We start from the raw sequence: 17,671 nt of genomic DNA on the forward strand, positions 1-17,671 counted from the left end.
TCGTCTGTAGCTTGTGGCCACCGTCGAGTGGTCAGCGAAGCAGACCGCAGACGGCCTCGCTCTGACAGAAACGGACCAGACAAAACAAGATACACGGCGAGTAGATGTGCAGCTGAGGATTCCGCGAAGGTTCCCCCAGACAAACAACAAAAATAGGACTCACCCTGACAATTTTTACTGTTTTTATTTACTGGTAGTTCACTATACAACAATATCATGCCTTCCTTTCTTATAAGCATTAAAGCTCTGTTTTGGCCTCGGCGCCAGCTTCTTTCACCTCCTGAAAAGTATAGTAAATGTCACTATTACCCCTAATCCAAAATGAAAATAAAGCCATAGGTCTCAAATAAAGAACAACAAGAGGTAGATCATGTATCTTCATTGGTTAAATGGGGAAACTTGAGAACTAAGCTGTCAAGATTCCCTATAATTAGGAGGCTTCAGACTCAGACTTACTTATAATGGCTGCTCACCTTTAGTTCTCCTCGCAAAAATGCATTGCAGAAGTCTCGCACACGCTCGTTGGAAATTTCTCCTTCAGGCAGCAACCATTTCATGTCAGAGTCACCATCGTAGATGCCTACACGGGGAAGGTCCTTAGATTTCAGTCCAAAGTAGCGCAGTGACCGGAAGTTGGAGTCTTCAGCGCCATTGATGAGCACGAACAAGAACTTTAAGACAGTTTTGTTGGTTTGTTAGTATGATTTGGATGAGTGTGATATGTCGTGAAGCTAGAATATATGGCGGAAAACACAGACAAGACTGAAAAAGGAGTTTCTGCTCTTGCACTCCTCTTTAAAAGAAACGGCTGTATTTTAAGCCAAAAAACTGTTGTGTTTGTTAGAACAATATGTCTATATACTGTCTAAGCAGATGCGTGGCGCGTTAAGCCCCCGAACTATTTTAAATTTGTCCGTTTTACCCTGAAAACCCCCGTTTACAGACATCGCGCAACCACTTTTGTTTAACCCAGCCATAAAACGATGATAATTAATTATATTTATTATTCAAAATGTCTATCATTTTTAGCTTAGAATCATTAATTGATGTCTAATATTTCGTTAAAAAAAAAAAAAAAATTCACTCGCATATTTTAAACCTTAAAACAATGACATCACAATGAAAAAAATGGCGTCTGTAAAAAAGTCACGGATATCTACCGCATAACTTTTGCTTAATTGTATCTTTTTTTGTTACTGGCGCATTTTCTCCGATATGTTGGATGATAAATAATCAATCCAAACAAAGAAAAGTTGAAAAAAAATGTTTAAAGGGGTAAATATATGAAAAAGAAAATCTCGACCACTCCTTGATGTCTGCAATTTCTGCATCGCGACCCATGTTATATTGCCATGTTTCACTCATAAAATCCCCCCAAATCCAGCTGTGGGCATTCACAACTGTGTCTTGACACTCAGTGATAGATGCTATAATGAGTTTTTGGACCGAAACAAGGTAAGTACGCGATATTATCTCGTTAAAAGTCATGGCGTCTGTAATTCTGCTCTCGTGTGCTCTCGCCTCCAGATAGGGTTTTTCCGTGTAAAAAACATTTTAAAAAAAATAATAAAATGCCCTCCTGTTCAAAATGTTTCTTCCCCCAGAAAATCGAGATTTTAAGCTTTCCAATGATGTATCACACATGCATATTGGACAATTTTGAAATTTGGCCAAAATGGGGGGTCTCAGAGTGGAACTTCAAATCACCTGTGTTTTCCACCAATCCATTATCAATTAATTCAGGTTTTTTTTTTGTCCAGGACTTGTAAAAAAGGTTTTTCTCCTCCTTATCCAAAGTCGGGGAGTGTGGGCATCAGCTTCAGCAGGGAATCCCAGACTTCCCTCTCCCCAGCCACTTCATTTAGCTCTTCTTGGGGGATTCCAAGACGTTCCCAAACCAGCAGGGAGACATAGTATCCCCAGCATGTCCTGATTCGGCCCCATGGCCTCCTCCCAGTAGGACGTGCCTGGAACACCTCACCAGGGAGGAGCATCATAGCTATCCTAATGATGGGGTGTCCAGGCTCTCCTTTTGAGATAAGGAGAGAAGCTCAGTCATCCGGGAGAGGCTGGGAGTAGAGCCGCTGCTCCTTCGCATTGAGAGGAACCAGGTGAGGTGGCTCGGGCATCTGATTAGGATGCCTCCGGGGAGCTTCCATGGTGAGGTGTTCTGGTCACGTCCCACGGGGAGGAGGCCACGAGGCCGACCCAGGACACGCTGGGGAGACAATGGCTAGGTTCATAGTTTACCCTAACTCCAGGCCATGTAAGCAATCTTGAAATATTATATAGAGAGAAAACTGAGCATTTTCAGGCTTATCCTCAACCCATTTGATCCTATATGACTGTTGTCCAGCCTGCTCCTTCCCCTAAGGCCGCGTTCAAACTAGGAGCTAACGCTTATAATGCACAGCTGCACTGCTACAAGGAGCCCTGTTTTTCTTGCTTTTTTTTTTTACATAATTGCTGCATTAATTCTGATTTGGAAGAATTGACAATTCAGACCGCCGCTACATTCTGGAAAAATGTGGCCCAGATCGGATTGAAACCACATACGAAAGTGACCCAGATCGGATTTCGAAATAGTCCACTTTTATGCGACTTGTTACGTTCAGACCGTCTGACTCAAGTTGGAAAAACACGAAAAAATTGGATTTGTGCATTAAGACCTGAAGTATGAACCTTGCCTATGTCTCCCAACTGGCATGGGAATGCCTTGGGATCCCCCAAGAAGAGCTGGCTGAGCTGGCTGAGGAGATGGAAGTCTGGGCTTCTCTTCTGAAGCTCCTGCCCCCGTGGCCTGACCTCGGCTAAATGGGAGAAAATGGATGGACGGATGGATGGATGGATGGATGGATGGATGGATGGATGGATGGATGGATGGATGAATGGAGAGATGGCATTTTCACTACATCTTTATATTAATTCTAAGAATGTGAACGTTGTACTGAAAAACATGACCTCATGGAACAGAAGATTCCCATTACGGTAGTTTCTATGGGGAAAATACAGTAAAAATGGAAGTCAAAGAGTCTCTCTAGATTTTCTCACCTTGCCAGTGAACTCTGGAGCCAAAGCTCCCAACTGCGCCTTTAGCTCATTAAATTCTTTGCGCCCTTTGTTGGCAAACAGCAGGAGGTGTGTCTTCACTTCTGAGTTGAACAGACCCACTGCTGTCTGGAGAGAGAAAACCAGCTTTAGGAACATGCTAAAGGAGACACCACATTGAAGGTGGACCCACCACTTGGTTGTACTCTGTCATGTATCGTAGCTCGTTCACAATAATAAAGTTCACAAGACCGTCAACCTTTATTTCATCTGCCTCGGCAACCACGAGGTTCTCTTGATGGTTATCTACCTGGATGTAAAGCTTCTTTGAGCATCATCAAAACATACTGTTTACATACTGTTTATAGGAAAGTGCAGCCTTAAGGGTACCTTTCTGAAAAGAGTGATGGTGTCTGATTTAATACCATAGTCAACCCAGACTTCTTTCAAAGCACAGATGGCCACTGAGACAGAATCCACACGAGTTGCTGCCGCCAAAAGTTCTTTGTAGCCATGACTCTCTTCTCCCTACAAATTTAAAGACAATTTTTTTCATACAACTCGTCAATTTTTCTAACATACTGTAAATGTAGTGCAACCTAAATTGTCATGTGGCGTTGACAAACAGCCGCTGTACGTGCAAAAATTCACAAAGTTGTAGCCACCATGCTAATATTGTTCCGTGAGTGCTGTTAGTTATTATAGACATCCCCGATCCTATCACCTGATTGGAATTCGGGATTTTGGGAAAAAAATATTCAAATAGTAATTAAGATAATCAAGCAAATCTAAAAAAGCCATGGATAATAATTACAAAAAATATATATTTCTTAATCAGAATACATTAAAGTGAATTCATTAAAAAACTGTTAAAAAATAAAAAATATACTAGTCCTTCTCAAAAAATTAGCATATTGTGATAAAGTTAATTATTTTCTGTAATGTACTGATAAACATTAGACTTTCCTATATTCTAGATTCATTACACACAACTGAAGTAGTTCAAGGCTTTTATTGTTCTAATATTGATGATTTTGGCAAAAAAGTGAAGAAAACCCAAAAATCCCTATCTCAAAAAATTTGCATATCATGAAAAGGTACTCTAAAGAAGCTATTAACCTAATCATCTGAATCAACGAATTAAATCAAAACCTCTGCAAAAGATTTCTGAGGCTTTTAAAAACTCCCAGCTTGGTTCATTACTCAAAACCTCAATCATGGGCAAAACTGCTGACCTGACTGTTGTCCAAAAGGCCCTCATTGACACCCTCAAGCAAGAGGCTAAGATACAGAAAGAAATTTCTGGGCTAATAGGCTGTTCCCAGAGTGCTGTATCAAGGCACCTCAGTGGGAAGTCCGTGGGAAGAAAAGTGTAGCAGGAAACGCTGCACAACCATAAGAGGTGGCCGCACCCTGAGAAAGATTTTGGAGAAGGACCGATTCCAGACCTAAGGGGACCCGCAGAAACCTGGAAATGGGCTATGGGTGCCGCATTCCCCAGGTCAAGGCACTTTTGAACTTGAAACAGCGGCATAAGCGCCTGAACTACAGTGAAGCAGCACTGGACTGTTGCGCACTGGTCCAAAGTACTTTTTTCAGATGAAAGCAAATTTTGCATGTCATTCGGAAATCAAGGTGCCAGAGTTTGGAGGAAGACTGGGAAGAAGGAAATGGCAAAATGCCTGAAGTCCAGTGTCAAGTACCCACAGTCAGTCATGGTCTGGGGTGCCATGTCAGCTTTTGATGTTGGTCTATTGTGTTTCATCAAGGGCAGGGTCAATCCAGCTAGCTATCAGGAGATTTTGGAGCTCTTCGTGATTCCATCTGCTGAAAAGCTTTATGGAGATGAAGATTTTATTTTTCAGCATGACCTGGCACCTGCTCACGGTGCCAAAACCACTGGTAAATGGTTTACTGACCATGGCATTATTGTGCTCAATTGGCCTGCCAACTCTCCTGACCTGAACCCCATAGAGAATCTGAGGGATATTGTGAAGAGGAAGTTTAGAGACACCAGACCCAACACTGTGGATGATATATATATTAGGGCTGTCAAACGATTAAAATTTTTAATCAAGTTAATTACAGCTTAAAAATTAATTAATCGTAAGTAATCGCAATTCAAACCATCTTTCTGTAAATTATTGTTGGAATGGAAAAATAAGACAAGATGGATATATACTGTACATTCAACAAACGGTACATAAGTACTGTATTTGTTTATCATAACAATAAATCAACAAGAGGGCATTCACATTATTAACATTCTGTTAAAGCGATCCATGGATAGAAAGACTTGTAGTTCTTAAAAGATAAATGTTAATACAAGTTATAGAAATTTTATATTAAAACCCCTCTTAATGTTTCCGTTTGAATAAAATTTGTAAAATTTTCAATCAAAAAATAAACTAGTAGCCCGCCATTGTTGATGTCAATAATTACACAACGCTCATGGGTGCTTAAGCCCATAAAATCAGTCGCACCCAAGCGCCAGCAGAAGATGACAAAACTCCAGAAAAACACAAGTAACAAGTTGGCATTGCACTGTGCTGTCATTTTAATCTGTTTGAGCGGGGCATGTGCGTTAATTGCATCAAATATTTTAACGTGATTACTTAAAAAAATAATTACCGCCCGTTAACGCGATAATTTTGACAGCCCAAATATATATAATATATATATGAAAATATAAAGGTTACCATGTAACTTCTCAAAGCAAAAATAGGTTGCAGGAAAACATTTATTATTGTGCATTATAAATGAAAATTTGGGGTTGGGATTTAATAAGTTTTCTTTGCCCCACTCCTTTTCAGGCATTTTTGTTTTGTTATTTGTAATGTAAAGCAGTTGTAAACTGATGAACTATACGTGTCAAAATCAAGTGAAAGTTCCTAAAATGGGGTGGGGGGGTGGGGTGGAGTGTTATGTATATTTTACACATGAAGTTTTATTAATTTTTTGATTTGTTTTATAAATCTCTTGTGTGATCACATAGTTTAACTCTGGCTGCCATCGGTTGAATGATTGCTTCCAGCTCATCAAAACTAAAATGGATTGGACATCTATTGCTGTCAATAGGTGATTTTAATATCATTTTCCCTCTTTTACCAATGATCAACACATAATCTGTGACCTGGGCTGACAGTGAATGAGTTAAGATAATGATAACTTTTGAAAAGATGTCCACTATAGTGACCACTGCCCCTAAAATGGTTAAATTATATTATTATTATTTTTGTTTTTAGTATAACACTGATCAGGTGACCTGTCTCAAGCTGTTGTTACATATACAGTGGAGAAAATAAGTATTTGAATACCCTGATATTTTGCAAGTTCTCCCACTTAGAAATCATAGAGTAGTCTGAAATTTTGCATGTCCACTGTGAGAGATAATATAAAAAGAAAAATCCAGAAATCACAATGAATGCTTTTTAAAACACATTTTTTAAAACAATTTTATTTGTGTGATACAGTGGCACATAAGCATTTGAACACCTGTCTATCCGCAATAATTCTGACCCTGAAAGACCTGTTAGTACACCTAAGTCCACCTCCACTCCATGTATTATCTTGAATCAGTTGCACTTGTTTGAGGTCGATAGCCACATAAAGACACCTGTCCACCCCATACAATCAGTAAGACTCAAACTTGTAACATGGTCAAGACCAAAGAGCAGTCCAAAGACACCAGAGACAAAATTGTTTACCTCAACAAGGCTGGAAAGTGCTACTGGGAAATTGCCAAGCAGCTTGGTGAAAAAAGGTCCACTGTTGGAGCAATCATTAGAAAATGGAAGAAGCTAAACATGGCGGTCAATGTCAATCGGAGTGGAGCCCCATGTAAGATATCACCTCGTGGGGTCTCAATGATCCGAAGAAAGGTGAGGAATCAGTCCAGAACTACACGACAAGAGTTCGTCAATGATCTGAAAAGAGCTGGGACCACCGTTTCCAAGGTTACTCTTGGTAATACACTAAAACGTCATGGTCTGAAATCATGTATGGCACGGAAGGTTCTCCTGCTTAAACCAGCAAATGTCAAGGCCAACTTTGCCTATGACAATTTGGATGATGCAGAGGAGTGATGGGAGCAAGGTTTGTGGTCAGATGAGAGTGAAATAGAACTTTTTGGTCATAATTCCACTAACCATGTTTGGAGGAAGAAGAATGATTAGTACTACACCATGGGAGTGGTAGCATCATGCTTTGGGGGTGTTTTTCTGCGCATGGGACAGGACGAGTGAACTGTATTAAAGAGAGGATTACTGGGGCCCTTTATTGTGAGATTTCAGGGAACAACCTCCTTCCTTCAGTCACAGCATTCAAGATGAGCTGTGCCTGGGTCTTCCAACATGACAATGACCTGAAGCACACAGCCAGAAAAACCAAGGAGTGACTCCGTAAGAAGCATAAAATGGTTCTAGCATGGCCTAGCCGGTCTCCAGACCTAAACCCTATAGAAAACTTATGGAGGGAGCTCAAACACCATGTTTCTTGACGACAGCCCAGGAACCTAACTGAAGATCCCTTCTGCAGTATGTACAAACCTAGTGAAAAACTACAGGAAACATTTGACCTCTGTCATTGCAAACAAAGGTTACTGTACCAAATATTAACATTCGTTTTCTTGTATGTTCAAATTAGGGCTGTCAAAATTATCGCGTTAACGCGCGGTAATTAATTTTTTAAATTAATCACGTTAAAATATTTGACGCAATTAACGCACATGTCCCGCTCAGACAGTATTCTGCCTTTTGGTAAGTTTTACAGCAAGTTTTTTGTGCTGTCTAACAGCGAACTCTTGTGTTCGCTTTGCGACATGGTTTATTGCTTTCTTGCCAGTTCAATATGGCTGCACGACGTCTCGGGCTGACGCCTACGTTGTAATGTTGTGCTTATATGATCCTTGGACAAGATTTGTCCGTAAGTATGGTTGTTGTAAAGAATGTACATATTATGTTAGCAAGCGAAATATTATATTTTTTGTATGAGACGCTTTTTGTTTATGTTTAGTGAACCTGTATAGCGTGCTAAGCTAACGTTGTTGCTAATGCAATGCTTGTGTACTTTTTTTTGTAGTTTCACTACGGTCTAAAGAGGACAGTGGTTTGAGGCCATTTTATTAATAAATCAGATGAAAAAGGAAGAAGTCTGATTATTAAGGCGTCGTTCACTAGCTGTCTAGCTTTGGAAAAAGTAGACGCTTCGGAGTGAGGACAGCATAGACAGATTTAAATGACAGTAGAGTGAAATGCCCACTACAGTCCTTATGTACTGTATGTTGAATGTATATATCCATCTTGTGTCTTATCTTTCCATTCCAACAAATTATTTTACAGAATATATATATAATTTACAGAAAAATATGGCATATTTTATAGATGGTTTGAATTGCGATTAATTGCGATTAATTACGATTAATTAATTTCTAAGCTGTAATTAACTCGATTAAAAATTTTAATCGTTTGACAGCCCTAGTTCAAATACTTATTTGCAGCTGTATCACACAAATAAATCGTTTAAAAAAACATACATTTTGATTTCTGTATTTTTCTTTTTAGATTACCGTATTTTTTGGACTATAAGTCACAGTTTTTTTCATAGTTTGGCTGGGGGTGCGACTTATACTCAGGAGTGACTTATGTTTTAAATTATTAACACATTATGATATAATTTCACATGTTATTTTGGTGTTTTGGAGTGACACTGATGGTTTGGTAAACGTGTTAGCATGTTCTTTATGCTATAGTTATCTGAATAACTCTTAATAGCTATGGCCACGTTCGCGTTCTGCCTTTGGCAATGTGTGTTCAATTGTATTATTGACTTTTTTATATTGAAATGCATGCTTTAGCTTGTGGTGCTTTCACGCCCAAGTGGGGGTGCACTCACACTTGTTTACGTGAAGAAGAGCACTCACACACCAGAAGAAGACGAGAGAAAAAAACACGGCTGCGAAACCAAAGTTCATTGTTTATGCTTGTAAAATATCTCTACAGAGGCAACGCCTGTGTGTATCATCTTTTCTGTTGTTGTTGTGTGTTTTCCACCCCCGATCGGACACTTAGAGCCAGTTGTGTGGTTGTTTGAACGATGTGCTAATGCTAGCGAGTGCATGCTAACCGTTTGTGTCATTGCTGTAATAGCAGCTAATTATCATTTATTTACGTTGATGCGAACCTGTTTGGTATCGAGGACAAAATTGATTCAGCAAATTATACGAACATCCAGCATCGTCATTTGGGAGTTTAGCTCGCTGTATAACCAGGACCGAGCTGTAGCATCCTGGTTAGGACAGTATATTCACATTTTGTTGTTCATGTGTACTGTACACTTATTAAGCATGTTGTTCTCTATTGTATTTTTATATTAAATTGCCTTTCAAGATGACATATCTGTTCTATGTGTTGGATTTTATCAAGTAAATTTCCCCCCAAAATGCGTCTTATACTTACACATATTAAATACACAAAAAACAAAATCTCTAAGTGTCTGTCAATCATAAACAAAGCAAAACATTACCTTGATGTAATTGCAATTCGTACACTATACTGCACTTAGGCACTCCCATACTTTTCATATTGTGTCGAGGTATGGGGAAACACCTACCAAAGTGCAATAAATCCATTAATCATATTACAGAAACGAGCAATCCGGATCATACATAAAGTGGGATTTTTAGATCACACCCATAATTTATTTATTCAATCCAAACTGTTAAAATTCAATGATCTTGTAAAATATTACACATCTATATTCTTATTTAAAGCCTTCCATAAATTATTACCCTTAAACTTACAATCCATTTATACAGTGCGAGAGCAATCTCATCATTTCAGAGGATTTCACAACTTCTCAATACCAAAATTTCGCAGTACTCGTAAAGGATTCTGTATGTCTGTATGTGGGGTAAAACTCTGGAACAGTCTGGATTTAAAATTTAAGCCGTGTCAAAGTATTCAGAGATTCAAATTGTTTTATAAACATCAGGTCTGGTCACAATACACAGAAAGTGGTCTCTAAATGTTTTTGGGTATATACTGTATATATAATTATTACATATGCTATGGTTACTTATACATATTACTACCGATATATTGTATTATCACTGCAACTATTATTGTTATTATCTGTGTAATCATTATGATTAGTAGAGTTGTCGTATAAGTGTTTTGTTGTCATCATTGACGTCATCACTGTTATCATGGCTGTTGTTGCCATCGTTGTGATTACTGTTGTGGCCATACCTGTCATTTTCATTGTTGCTGTTGTCACTATTGCTCTAATCAAATAGACAGTCCAGATTTTATTGTTATGAACAAGTCTTTGAGTAAAATAGAATGCCGGTGCCGATGGTAATAATTAAATGGTTATACATATCTATATAAATGAACTAGTATGCAAGCATGTTATATGGCTACACATTCAATTAAACTTGGAGTATAGGGCTGGCAAGTGGGAGCTCTGACGCTGGAGGTTAACCCCTTGGCTCAGGTACCCAAATCTTGTCTTTTAATGCACAGCTAGGACACGTAGCAATGAGTGGTCCTGTTGCCTGGGGGTTGTTTCCCTATGGCAGCAGGTCCACAAATAACACTGGATGATGAATAATACACATTTCAATAATTATCACCACTGGCACCAGTAAAGCTGTTATTACATAAATTTTGATTTTGAATGTACAATTAATATATGGGGATGGCGGTAATGACGACGATGATGGCGGTGGTAGTGATGGTGGTGGTGATTCTTGGGAAGTGACTGTATTTACATTGAATTTTTGGGGAGTAAATTGGGGGTGGGACCCAAAAAAAAAAGCTCGGCTTCTTTCCACTCCTTTTCGAGCTACGTATGCACTGCATGTATTTGTTATTAATTTTTGTTAAAATCAACATTACTGGTACTATTGTTGTTTTTCCCTATTCTTGCTGTTTTTGTTATTACTGCTCGAAATCAATCAATCAATCAATCAATCAATCAATCAATCAATCAATCAATCAATCAATCAATCAATCAATCAATCAATCACTCAATACTCCGGTGCGACATATATGTTTTTTTTTCCTCTTCGTTGGGCATTATATGGCTGGTGCGACTTATACTCAGGTGCGACTTATAGCCCGCAAAATACGGTATCTCTCTCACAGTGGACATGCACCTATGACGAAAATTTCAGACTCCTCCATTATTCCTAAATGGGAGAACTTGCAAAATAGCAAGGTGTTCAAATACTTATTTTCTTCACTGTAGTACTGTATTACAGTTCATACCGTTCTGTCTTTCTTTTTTACATCCATCTGGAAGTCCCATTGCATTCCCACAGACTGAATGTAAAAAAGGAATGGGCGACGAGTGAATTTCTGGACACACTTAAACTGTCGGAGCCCATAAGAGTCTGTTGAGTTTTTTTTCTTCTCCCAAACCAAAAAGAAAAATGCAATTGAGAACGTGGATGTGGTTGTTATAAAAAGCAAGCAAGGTGGCGAAAAAATGCAGACATTAAAAGGTTGCCGTTTTAGAAACACGATTGCACACTGTCATCTTTAGAACCCAAAGCCAATAAAAATATCAGTTCATACGCATGTACAAACCGTTTTGTTATTCCCCTGAACCCTCGTTACTGCTGTTTACCAGAGATTTAACAGCGCTTCTCCCACAAGCCTTCATCTGTGTCCACCCTGTCAAGTGGCCGACAGTCATCTCCCGCATGTGGAGGACAGCCAGAGGGCGAGCGACGCATCGGACAAGCAGTCAACCTCTGACCCTACCGCAGACATGCCAATGGTGGGGCAACTTTGCTAGGCCCACGACGTCCTTCTTTTGAGTGTATTTGTCACAGCATCTCTCAGACACGCAAATAAACAGCTCAATGTTTGGAGTTGTTATCATTTCTGAATTTTGCTCTTTTATGTGCGGGTTGTGGCATGAAGGCTAGTGAAATATAAAACATGCTACTTCAAAATTTCTATTTTTCTGACCTCCAGGAATCCGATCACCACCACTTCAGCAGAGTTGATAAAGGCTTCGGCAGCTTTGGTGTTATTTAACCTCGGGAGCGTCACATCTGAAGAGGAAAAATAAATACATAACTTTCTATGTTTAAATGAGGCACAAATATATATATATACAGTATATGATGGAAAACACTCAGGTGACTTGAAGTTCCACTCTTAGACCCCCGATTTGGCCAAATTTCAAAATTGTCCGATATGCATGTGTGATACATCATTGGAAAGCTTAAAATCTCAGTTTTCTGGGGGAAGAAACATTTTGAACAGGAGGGCATTTAAAAAAAAAAAAAAATTAAAAAAAAGGGGGGGGGTTTGCTGTTCAAAAAAACTTATCTGGAGGCGAGAGCAGAATTATAGACGCCATGACTTTAACGAGATATTATCACGTACTTACCTTGTTTCGATCCAAAAACTCCATGTAGCATGTATCACTGAATGTCAAGACATAGCTGTAAATGGCCACAGCTGGATTTTTGGAGGATTTTATGGGTAAAACATGGTAATATAACAAGGGTGGCGATGCAGAAATCACAGACATCAAGGAGTGATCGAGATTTTCTTTTTATTTACCCTTTTAAATGTTTTTTTTTCTTTTTTTTTCAATTTTTCTTTGTTTGGATCGATTATTTATTATCTAACATATCAGAGAAAATGTGACAGTAACAAAAAATATTATGAGAAAATGTTATGAGGTAGATATCCATGACTTTTTTTACAGACGCCGTTTTTTTCATTGTGACATCATTTGTTTAAAAGTTTAAAATATGCGAGTGAATAATTTTTAAAAGTCGTTTTTTCCTTTTTTTAAAACGAAATATTAGACATCGGTTAATGATTCTAAGTTAAAAACAACAGACATTTTGAATAATAAATATAAGGCGGAAAACACTGACAAGACTGAAAAAGCAGTTTCTGCTCTTGCACCCCTGTTTAAAATAAACTGCTGTATTTTAAGCCAAAAGAACTGTTGTGTTTGATAGAAAAATATTTTTATATGCTGTCATAGCAGTTTCATGGCGCACTAAGCCTCCGAACTATTTTTAATTTGTCCATTTTGCCCTGAAAACCCCCGTTTACAGACGTCGCTCAACCGCTTTTGTTTCAACCTAGCCATAAAAAGAAGGTAAGTGATTATATTTATTATTCAAAATGTCTGTCATTTTTAGCTTATAATCATTAATTGATGTCTAATATTTAGTTTAAAAAAATAAAATAAAAAAAACGACTTAAAAAAAATTATTCACTTGCACATTTCAAACTTTTAAACAAATTATGTCACAATGAAAACTTTGGCATCTGTAAAAAAAAGTCACAGATATCAACCTCATAACTATCGCTTAATTGTATTTTTTCTGTTACTGTCGCAATTTTCCTGATATGTTAGATGGTAAATAATTGATCCAAACAAACAAACAAACAAACAAACAAACAAAAAAAATAACGTTAAAAAGGTTAACTATATGAAAAAGAAAATCTCAACCACTCCTTGTTGTCCGCAATTTCTGCATCGCGACCCTTGTTATATCACCATGTTTCACCCATAAAATATTTTTAAAAATCCAGCTGTGGCCATTTACAGCTGTGTCTTGACACTCAGTGATACATGCTACATGGAGTTTTTGGATCGAAACAAGGTAAGTATTCGATAATATCTCGTTAAAGTCATGGCGTCTTTAAATCTGCTCTCGCGTGCTCTCGCCTCCAGTTAGGGTTTTGCTTTTTAAAAGATTTTTTTTTTCTTTTTTAAATGCCCTCATGTTCAAAATTTTTCTTCCCCCAGAAAAATGTTTTCCGCCATAGTTAATTATCTTCATTTTATGGCTGGGTTGAAACAAAAGCTGTTGCACGTCGTCTGTAAACGGGGGTTTTCAGGGTAAAACAGACAAATTAAAAATAGTTCGGGGGCTTTATGCGCCATGAATCTGCTATAGCAGCATATAGATGTATTGTTCTATCAAACACAACAGTTGGTTTGTCTTAAAATACAGCAGTTTCTTTTAAAAAGGAGTGCAAGAGCAGAAATTGCTTTTTCAGTCTTGTCTGTATTTTCCGCCATATACAGTATATATATATTTAAAACATATACAAGCAACAAAATAATCTCTGTATATTCATATATCATTAGATAGAAAAGTTACCTTTCTCCTTAGCGCTGACACAAGACACCAGGATGAAGATGATCAACCCAATTTGCATTTTCCCTGTATTTTCAGAGGTCCAGTGGGCTTCTTGAAAACCTTTGCAGCCTTTTGACTTGAAGCGTTACCTCGTGGTTATTGCTGCTGCAGTTGTAGTTGAGGTGGTGTGCTGAGATAGGAAGTTTCTTGGGAACAAGCCACCTGTACTGATAAGTTTGGACGTAGGGATATTGGATTACGTGTCATCACAGGACAGGGGTACGAGTCAATGATGAGGAAATTCAAGCTTCAACTGTAATGGCTTCAAGTATCAATGATGATGTTGTCTTATTTTTATTTTCACAAGTGTTCGGACTTACTGAGATAAGCTGGACCTCGTGCATCATTTAACAATATAGCCTACAACCTAGGGTTGTTCCGATCATGTTTATTTGCTCCTGATCCGATTCCGATCGTTTTAGTTTGATTATCTGCCGATCCCGATATTTCCCGATCTGATTGCTTTTTTTTTTGCTCCTGATTCAATTCCAATCACTCCCGATAATTTTTCCTGATCATATACATTTTGGCAATGCAGTAAGAAAAAAATGAATAAAACTCGGACGAATATATACATTCAACATACAGTACATAAGTACTGTATTTGTTTATTATGACAATAAATTCTCAAGGTGGCATTTACATTATTAACATTCTTTCTGTGAGAGGGATCCATGGATAGAAAGACTTGCGACTTTGTATATTGTGACTAAATATTGCCATCTAGTGTATTTGTTGAGCTTTCAGTAAATGATACTGGAGCCATGCCCAAATGCATGATGGGAAGTGGAACCATGACTGTGCGTAGTGCTACCAATTGATATATCTTCTCTGCGTTGGGAAATAACATAAGGTGTTAAGATAAAGATCAATTGCTACCTTGCTTCCCCACATTGCTTCCCATGATATTTCTAATCGTAGGGAGGAGGATTGTAAGGCTTTAGCCAATAAAAAAAAGGCTCCAAAGGCTGCCAAAATTCACTCTACCCATTTTACGCTGCCTTTTATCTCTCTATAAAGGTAAAACGGCGCCATTACAGATTGAGCACAATAATGCGTGAGTGGGTTGTGCAGCGTATGCATTAATTGCGTTAAATATTTTAACGTGATACATTTTTTAAAAAATTAATTACCGCCCTTATCGGGATAAATTTGATAACCCTACCTTAAGCCTGAACTAAAAACTCTGGATGAGTGTAACATATTATGTCTGTAACGTTAAATAAAATTAGAAAACGATTTAATTAAAAAATATATATATATTAAAAAAAGGCATGGCCGATATTTTTTTGCTGATTCCGATACTTTGAAAATGACGTGATCGGGACATCTCTACTACAGCCCTTTATCATTTTATATTGAAAAAAAATCTCACAGAATATAATGATAATGTGCCGTAATTTTCGGACAATAAACCGCTACTTTTTCCCCTCATTTTGAATCCTGCGGCTTATAGTTATAGTATTTGTTGATTTAATTGGGTTAATAAGTAACACTTTATTTGACAGCGGTGTCATAAGACCGTTCTAATTATTACATGACACTATCATTGGCATAAATGAATGCATATGACAGATGTCATTAAGTGTCATCTGGCAAATTATGTCACTAACTCCATTTATGTCCTGCTCAGATCTTTTACATCCATTCAAAAGTGAGATAATTTGCCAGATAACACAAAATGACATCTGTTATAAGCATTCATTAATGCTCATGGCAGTGTCATATCATAATTACAATAGTCTTATGACAGTCTTATAGCACCACTGTCAAATAAAGTGTTACCAGATACCATAATATTAAATTAATGAAACAACTGGAACAGTAACTGAAGAAAAAAATCGTACAGAACAAGAATTTTGATTGTTATCTACATCTGTAGCGCTGCAATGCATGCTAGGACGCATGTTGGACGAAAACAGTGTTGACAGCAGGTGGCAGCAGAGGTTGACTGTCTCCCCCAGGGAGCAGTGATGCCCAAATGAAGCTTTTTGAAGCAATGATGCTTTGCAGTCAATTGGTTCAAAGCTTGATGGTGGCTCATTTGGGCTTATGAGAGTCTTATGATGCCGCTGTCAAATACAGTATGTATTACTAATTGATATCGCTTGGTGTAAATGTCCCATAACACAGTTATGACAGCTGTGGTTTATAGTCCGGTGCGGCTTATCTATGAGCAAATGCCGTTTTCTTGCCTTGGTGGGTCACGGTTTATAGTCAGGTGCGCCTTATTGTCCGAAAATTACAGTAATCAGTTTTTGTTTTATCACGACGATCTCATCTAAATTTACTCAAAATTCTGCTTGATCGATGTGCAATGTTTGCCTTTTTACTTAAGCACAATCAATGCATTGTGGATAAACGGATTTTTTTTTTACATGTTGGTATACGTTATACGTACATTATACAGTTTGCAATTTATTTGACTATATTTTTAATAGTGAATGAAAATGTAACTAAAATGTTAAAATGTGGCTGCTACACTGCTAAAACACACCTCCGTAAAACTAGCGAAATTCCCTTGTTTTCAGTGAAAATCTACTAGAAATAAGTGAAATTATCTGCCAGTGCTTTAAGAAAATTTTGACTCACCTAAGAGTTCTTGAAATATGAAAATAAGCTAGCTGAAAATAAGCATAACAGATTTAAGCAATAAATTACTATATTTAATCTTAAAAAACGTTTAAAGTTCAGAAATGTTCTTAATTTAAGAATAGGTACAGTATTGTTCAAAACATTATTGACAGCAAATTCTTCTTGATTTAGGTGAAAAATTACCAATTTTTAGATGTATGGGCTTAATAAGAACAAATACTAATATTAACTTAAAGTAAGTGGAATAATCTGACGCATTAATCTGTTAACTAGTCTTTAACACTCAAAACTAGACTTCTACATCTAGTTTTGATGTAGTGTAGTGTATGTGATCATTTGACAAGATTTAAGGAAAATAATCTGATTAAGATGTTATAAAATTGAAGTGTAGAATCATTCCGCTAAAAATCGGCTAAACCCTAAAACGTTCATTGTCAAATTTACAGTAAAGTACAGTAAAAAGAGTTATATGCTTTACATATTTATATCCTAAATAACTGTGTTTTGCATCAAACTCTTGTGAAAAGTATTTATGTCCTTTGTAAGCGTATGCATATACCACTAGGTGAAAACTTACATACAAACGTAGTAATTGTTATTTATACTGCTTGCCAAAAGCAGACATTCATACATGCCAGCGGCCTTTTTTTGTTGCATTTTTGGAAAATTCATCCACAAAACACTGGTATGGGATTCAATTTTAGCCCTTATGAAAATGCTCAATGATAGCTTGTTTGTAACTTTAGAAAACATGTTTGTAACATTCAAAGAAACACTAGGTAACTTTTCAACCTTTATATATTTTCATAACATTTGTGATGATATGTCGACTGAAAACTA

General features: G+C 37.5%; 1 protein-coding gene across 1 annotated transcript; it reads right to left on the reverse strand.

Moving 5' to 3' along the window:
- Nucleotides 1-238: 238 nt before the first annotated feature.
- On the reverse strand, nucleotides 239-14,340 carry LOC130920933 (endoplasmic reticulum resident protein 27). The gene is made up of 8 exons (XM_057844490.1): nucleotides 14,198-14,340; nucleotides 12,027-12,112; nucleotides 4,927-4,929; nucleotides 3,439-3,576; nucleotides 3,242-3,358; nucleotides 3,052-3,177; nucleotides 474-671; nucleotides 239-280 (listed from the first exon to the last, which is right to left on the reverse strand). The coding sequence occupies exons 1-8, from the start codon at nucleotides 14,253-14,255 to the stop codon at nucleotides 239-241; spliced, it is 768 nt and encodes a 255-aa protein (XP_057700473.1). The 5' UTR covers nucleotides 14,256-14,340.
- Between the last annotated feature and the right edge of the window lie 3,331 nt (nucleotides 14,341-17,671).

Source organism: Corythoichthys intestinalis, chromosome 8, assembly GCF_030265065.1.
Source record: "Corythoichthys intestinalis isolate RoL2023-P3 chromosome 8, ASM3026506v1, whole genome shotgun sequence".
Classification (NCBI taxonomy): domain Eukaryota; kingdom Metazoa; phylum Chordata; class Actinopteri; order Syngnathiformes; family Syngnathidae; genus Corythoichthys; species Corythoichthys intestinalis.

Coding starts and splice junctions, on each gene's coding strand:
- LOC130920933 (XM_057844490.1), bottom strand. CDS start 14,255: ATGCAAATTGGGTTGATCATCTTCATCCTGGTGTCTTGTGTCAGCGCT. Junction 3,359..3,438: donor CCATCACTCTTTTCAGAAAG/GTACCCTTAAGG, acceptor CTTTACATCCAG/GTAGATAACCATCAAGAGAA. Junction 281..473: donor TTTTGCGAGGAGAACTAAAG/GTGAGCAGCCAT, acceptor TATACTTTTCAG/GAGGTGAAAGAAGCTGGCGC.